A 6,255-nucleotide genomic window follows, 5' to 3' on the forward strand; every position below is an offset into this window, starting at 1 on the left:
ACTGCTATGTCGTGATTTCAGTGTTCACTAACTGTCAGAACTCAAACCCTACAATGTCAACATAGATAATAAACACAATAGTAGTAGTAGAGGTAGTAGTAGTAGTAGCGGTGCTCATTGCGCTTCAAAGAAGAAGAGGAGGAAATAATACACTAGTACATTTTACAAACATGACAGCAGGGAAGGGGAAAAAACAAATACATACTAGTTGAGGAACATAATTTTTTGTTGTGGATTTTACATTATGGATTACAGTTATGTAATCCTCAGTGTGACAAGAACAAATTACGTTTGGTTTGACTGTTTCTGTAGATGACAGTTGGTGTACCGGAATGTTATGTTGATTCCACAGTCTTGGTCCCATAAGGGAGAAAGCACGATCCCAATCCATGTTTTATTTTGGATGTTTGTTCGTAACAGTGCATCGGAAAAAAAAAGCAGCAGGTATGAATATTTCAACCGTTAAAGTTTTGTGACATCTTTATTTGGAAGATTACAAAACAGCGAATTCGAAAAATCCAAATGAGAAGATGAAAAGCATGAAAAAACATTTCAGCTGTAGTTTCAGACAGAAACTTTCTTATAAGATTTAAACTTATTCCTACTGCAACCCTTTTATTCCCGATTGATTCCTTCCTCTTGTCAGAGTCTCTTTCATACAGCCCTTTTTCACCTACACACACACACACACACACACACACACACTTGTATTATTTTGTTTTTATATGTGCATATATATAATAATATTGTGTATATATAATCATATATATCATGTACTAGTATATATTATATTCTACATTATATATATGCATATGCATGCATATCAACATATGCATACATCTGTCCTTTAGGATTTTTTGCTTTTCCCCTTTTTTCATATATAACTACTATTATCATAATTATTACTATTATCAATATTATTATCATTATTATTATTTTACATATACTTTGAAATGTTTGGTAACTTGAATTTGTTGGTTGACTCTCACTTTCATTTTGTTGCCTCTTCTTGGTACACCAGGTTAGGGCTCGCTGCTTGCTCAGCCTCCCCCCCCCCCCCTTATGCTGTTGCTACATTTCACTCTTTTCCTTTCTTTATCCCTCTGTTGTTCCTTATCTTGTTTGACTTTGCCTCCCTATTCATCCTTATATCCTTCTCATGGTCCTCTGGATCATCACTGACCCTCCTCTGCTTTTGTCTGTCCCCCCTCCTGCTTTAATTACCCTCCCTTCATGCCCTTTACCTGTTGGGCTCCTTGCCCAAGACCTCCAACCCGTCCCTTTTGTTATCTATGTACTGTGTCCCTAGCCCTCCCTGACTGTTCTTGTTGTGTGTAGTCCTTATGTGATTGCTTGCCCTGTCTGTTTGTCATTTTGCCTCTGACGAAGATTCTGCTAGGATTGAAAGCTCAGGCCCCTTTTGACTCCATTTTTACTCCATGGCTCACTACTATTGGATAAGTAGTTTTCAGCAGCTTTTTTTTTTATCCGCAAAACTTTAATCACGCAACTGATATCTAATATTCCTGATTTTTTTTTCACCTATGACTTCACAACTGGTACCGTCAGTAAACCTTTCAAAATAATGAAATAGTAAAGACCGGAAAGAAAACAGTAAATTATCATTCGTGCAGAGGGGAGAAGATGGGCTGAAACCGAACAAAGCTATATACTGCAACTTTGGCTGAAGCCTAACAGATTTTAACAAAATATCACCCTCTAAAGTTTAAGATCGCAACTCCTGGTTTTACAATAATCATTATCAACAAACATGTCGGAAAAACAATAGCAGTGAGATTTGAATCAGTCATCTACTGCTTTCTGGGCAGCGACACCACCATCGGGCTATCACTTGTTGCTGGCAGTGACTCGATAAACTTGGAATAGATACCCAAGATCTGACTTTATTACGTTGAAATTCTTATTCAATTAAAACTGGTCTAAGGCGTATATATAGGACGACATTCTTTTTTACAATTTAATTACAATTTTACAATAATCATTATCAACAAACATGTCGGAAAAACAATAGCAGTGAGATTTGAATCAGTCATCTACTGCTTTCTGGGCAGCGACACCACCATCGGGCTATCACTTGTTGCTGGCAGTGACTCGATAAACTTGGAATAGATACCCAGGATCTGACTTTATTACGTTGAAATTCTTATTCAATTAAAACTGGTCTAAGGCGTATATATAGGACGACATTCTCTTTTTTTGGGGGGGGGGGATAAATTCCATTACACCACATCTTCTCTCCTCTGCGTGAATAAGTTCGTTTAATAACTACAGGAGCCAATAAATCAAATCAAATTATGCTAGAAAATTAAAATATGTGGAATTATCACTTCATTTCCTTTATGTTGTTCAACAACTGACATCTCAAACTGTTGTAGTATACTCTAATCCAGCTATGGATTAAACTAAAGCTTTAAGAATTCATTATTTTTTTTATTAGTTACGGACTACATAATGTATCTTTGTTCCTAAAACTTCAATGTCTTCTCCTACGATATATTTGAAATCACTGCATCGGCATACATATACGAGGGTAAATTCCCATTTTGATAGAAAGGGCACTTGGTAAGCTTTCTTGAATTATCAGAGATAATGGAACAGAAAATCATCAGAATCTTTATCTTCGAGATGGCTGTATACAGGGGTAGATCCAGGAATTCCGTAAAGGGGGTGGGGGCGCTTTTACAAAATTAAAGGGGCACGCCCCCTTTTTTTCTTTTTATTTCTTTTGTTAAAAAAATGATAATAATAAGGGGGGCACTCCCGGTGTGCTCCCCCTGGATCCGCCACTGGTATAGCAACTTGTCTGCAACCAATTAAGGTTTTGATTTGTTGATAGTTTTTTTTTTCGTCTGTATCACATTTAATTCGATGTATAATTATCGTAAGGTGCTACAATCATCAGTGTACATTCTTTTATCCTACATACTTTTACACACCTTATTTTCTATTATTAAAAAAGTGATGTTTGTATATTCTTGTCGAAAAATGAAATAAAAATAGAAAATTGAATTGAAATTTACTGTGCTCTATATGGCAGACGTCAAGCTGAACTCAGTCAAGCGAATTTCTCATCCACCTGAATACGATGTTAAAGTTGAAGTTGTGCTCTCATTGCTTTTTTCTTTGATGAACTTCCCAAAGAAGATGTTCCCCACATTAAGTTTATAAGGATTACTGTTGACAATAATCGCTTGGAAATTCCAAGTCGGTAATATGTGCATATAGACCCCACAGTTATACCTCTAAACACTGGTGTTGTAAAACACAGATAGTTTCACCGCCAATTACTCCGCTACCCTGATTTCACTCTATTTACTTTATGGCTTGTTGACTTGGGGTAACATTCGTCATTTTTTCCAATGCTGCGATGCTTAGTAATAGACAGATTACGCCTCTTACAAAAACAACAGCAAACAAACAAACAGAGCAAAACAAAAACACACTCCGCATTATGTTTATCTCTTTCAGACGATCTCACACAGACTCACTTTTTTTTTCTTATTGAAAAAAAAATGAATGTTAAAAATGAAAGATTTATATTATTTCGACAAGGACCGTTTATGTTTATATCGGAGACAGCACTTCACCTGCCTTACTTACTACGTTTCATACAAATCTGTCAATTCATAAACATCCTACTAGGCGACTTGGAGAATAAAATTTACCTTTGTTACTGGTCACTGTTAGCGTAAAACACGTTCATTATACATGATTGGCCAAGATTTCGTAAAGCACTGAGATGATGATCTTATTCGTACTTACAGGTGCATGTGTCTTTGCTCATGTATCTGTTTTGTTATATCCTGTTAGTAAGTCTCGTCTCTGCCGGATTTATACACTTTATTTAGTTTTATCGCCCCCCTAAACAATATGGCATATTTTTGAATACATGATTAATTAGCTCAATGATTCTGTTTCAGTTTCAGTAAGTTTTATTTCTCCACTTGTATAAAAAATAGGTATGACAATATCAAACATATTATTCACAAGTCATGAAAATATAAACAAGAGTTCACATCACAAATATACAATCATGTAAAATAATACATATATTTCACAGCAAATCTAAATCTTTAAATATAGGTGGAGGAGACCGTTATCAATAAGCGAATCGCTTGACTTGGACAACGGCCTAAAAAATAATTAAGTAACGTACAGAATTTGGTGACCACGCAACTTTGTTTTGTTGGGGTTGTTTTTAATGTATGTATATTGACTGGAGGAACTCACAATCTTCAAGCTTCATTTTTTAGTGGGTCCCAATCTCACTCCAAAACTTATAGTTATCAATCACTGAAATAATGTCTCACTTCTTAATTCTCATCAAATGTATGATATACCCTGCTATCCTATCATACTCATTTTTTATTTTTTTCCCTTTTTATTAACATTGTACGTTTGTGCTATTTATTATGTTGCAGATGGAGAAAAATAAATCTGAACTTGAACTTTAATTGCTGCTCATCGTGCACCTTCGGTTGATTTTGAGTTCCTCTCTATAACATTATCTGAATTCACTTACGCGTTGTGTAAGAAAATTACTATCAAACATACTCTGCTTTTTTTTCACATCTCTTGTCTGTTCCGGAAATTTCGTATACCATCACTCTTCTACCACGCAACACATACTGCACTTGTTTGGTCGCTTCCCTGTTAATGGGAATGTATTGTTTTTAAACACATGCACGTTCTTCGTGGACCTGTATCATTTGTATTTTTGTTTGCCAAGGTGAAGTAAAACAAGGAATAGTTCGAATGTTCTCAATGACTTTTGACGAGTTTTATAGGAATTAGATATCACACACTGTTATGGTCTTGTTACTACGTAAACCTTTATGGACCGCTTGAATGAATTTAAATGCAGACAAACAACACAAACTTACCCGCATCAACATCCAAAGCAGTTATTGTCATGAAACTGGAGGAAATAAGGCTGTTTTCTTCAATTTCTCCTTCATAATGTGATGAAGCAAAAACAGGCGGGTTATCGTTTATGTCTTGAATGAAAATTTGAATGATTGCCCTGGACTGCTGGGGGATATCTCCATGGTCACTGGCAGTCACAGTTAATGTATAGTGGGACACTGTTTCACGGTCTAGCTGCAAGCGGGTGTGTACCTCTCCTGAATTTTCATTGATTTCAAACTCAGGTACATCATCCATGCTGTAGCTTATTTCAGCGTTGGAACCCGCATCACCATCGGAGGCCGAAACTTGAACAACAACATTGCCAATGGGAACAGATTCACTAACGAACGCACTGTAAGTCGAGTTTTGGAAAATAGGTGCGTCATTCCTTGTATCTGTAATCTGACTCGTTATATTTACAGGGATGGGCTGCTCAAATATGGGGGTGTGGTCATTGCGATCGTCAACATAAACGGTCAGGTGGGTGGTGGTAGCTTTTGGTGGTGTGCCGTGGTCAGTCGCAGTGAGACGAAATGTGTGGGATTCTATCGTTTCTCTGTCGAGAGCCATTGTCGTCACTATCAGACCTGTGTCTGGATTGATGTCAAACATGGCTCCACTCCGAGCATCCGATTGAGCCGTCATGCTGTAGGTGAGCCGGCCGTTGTCGCCATCATCATTGTCGGTTGCCGTGATCGTTGTCACAACATACCCAGGATCCTCATTTTCGGGAACTCTTCGTACATACAACATGCTGTCAAACGAGGGGTTTGTATTTTGGACTTGTCGTCTGTATCGGTACGAAACAAGTTTACTATGACCAGACATCTCCCAAAGTGGCCTCACTCTTGTTTGACTTGTACTTTGTCTAAAATGTCCCACATGGACATTGAAGGTGGCAAAAACTTCGCCATGTAGAATGGTAGCAACTACCACCAAACCGAACAGGAACAACATCACGACTCCTGTTAGAAGCTCCCAAACACTAAAAATCAGTTTGTATAGTAAACACAGTATTAGTTGCCTGCAACAAATGTCGCACAATTAGAACGATGGAGTCAATTATGATGGTAGGCCTACCTTGTTTTCAAACTGGGCACGCACACACTTGATAAAATCAGAAAGAGATTGTGGAGAGAGAGATTGGCTCTAAATAGAAGAGGTAATCTGATAGGTAGGCTCCGCCCACAAAGTTCTTCCAAACTCGCCCATTGGCTCAAATCAAGCCTGAAGTTTGTAAGAGACGGCTGTACGCTCTCCTGTGATTTGTCGGTGTCACGTTCTCTTGGTGCGCCCCCATAGAGTCGTCTGCAGAGCAGACCGGCG

At 37.7% G+C, this 6,255-nt stretch overlaps 1 protein-coding gene across 1 annotated transcript; it reads right to left on the minus strand.

Annotated features, from left to right (window-relative positions):
• Positions 1-4,875: 4,875 nt before the first annotated feature.
• Positions 4,876-5,948, minus strand: LOC139728208 (cadherin EGF LAG seven-pass G-type receptor 2-like). The gene has a single exon (XM_071639173.1). It carries the CDS (start codon positions 5,884-5,886, stop codon positions 4,876-4,878), a length of 1,011 nt encoding a protein of 336 aa, XP_071495274.1. The 5' UTR covers positions 5,887-5,948.
• Between the last annotated feature and the right edge of the window lie 307 nt (positions 5,949-6,255).

This window comes from Diadema antillarum, unplaced genomic scaffold (genome assembly GCF_040938485.1).
Source record: "Diadema antillarum isolate AM-2024a unplaced genomic scaffold, OU_Dant_1.0 scf00000019, whole genome shotgun sequence".
Classification (NCBI taxonomy): Eukaryota; Metazoa; Echinodermata; class Echinoidea; order Diadematoida; family Diadematidae; genus Diadema; species Diadema antillarum.

Coding starts and splice junctions, on each gene's coding strand:
- LOC139728208 (XM_071639173.1), bottom strand. CDS start 5,886: ATGTTGTTCCTGTTCGGTTTGGTGGTAGTTGCTACCATTCTACATGGC.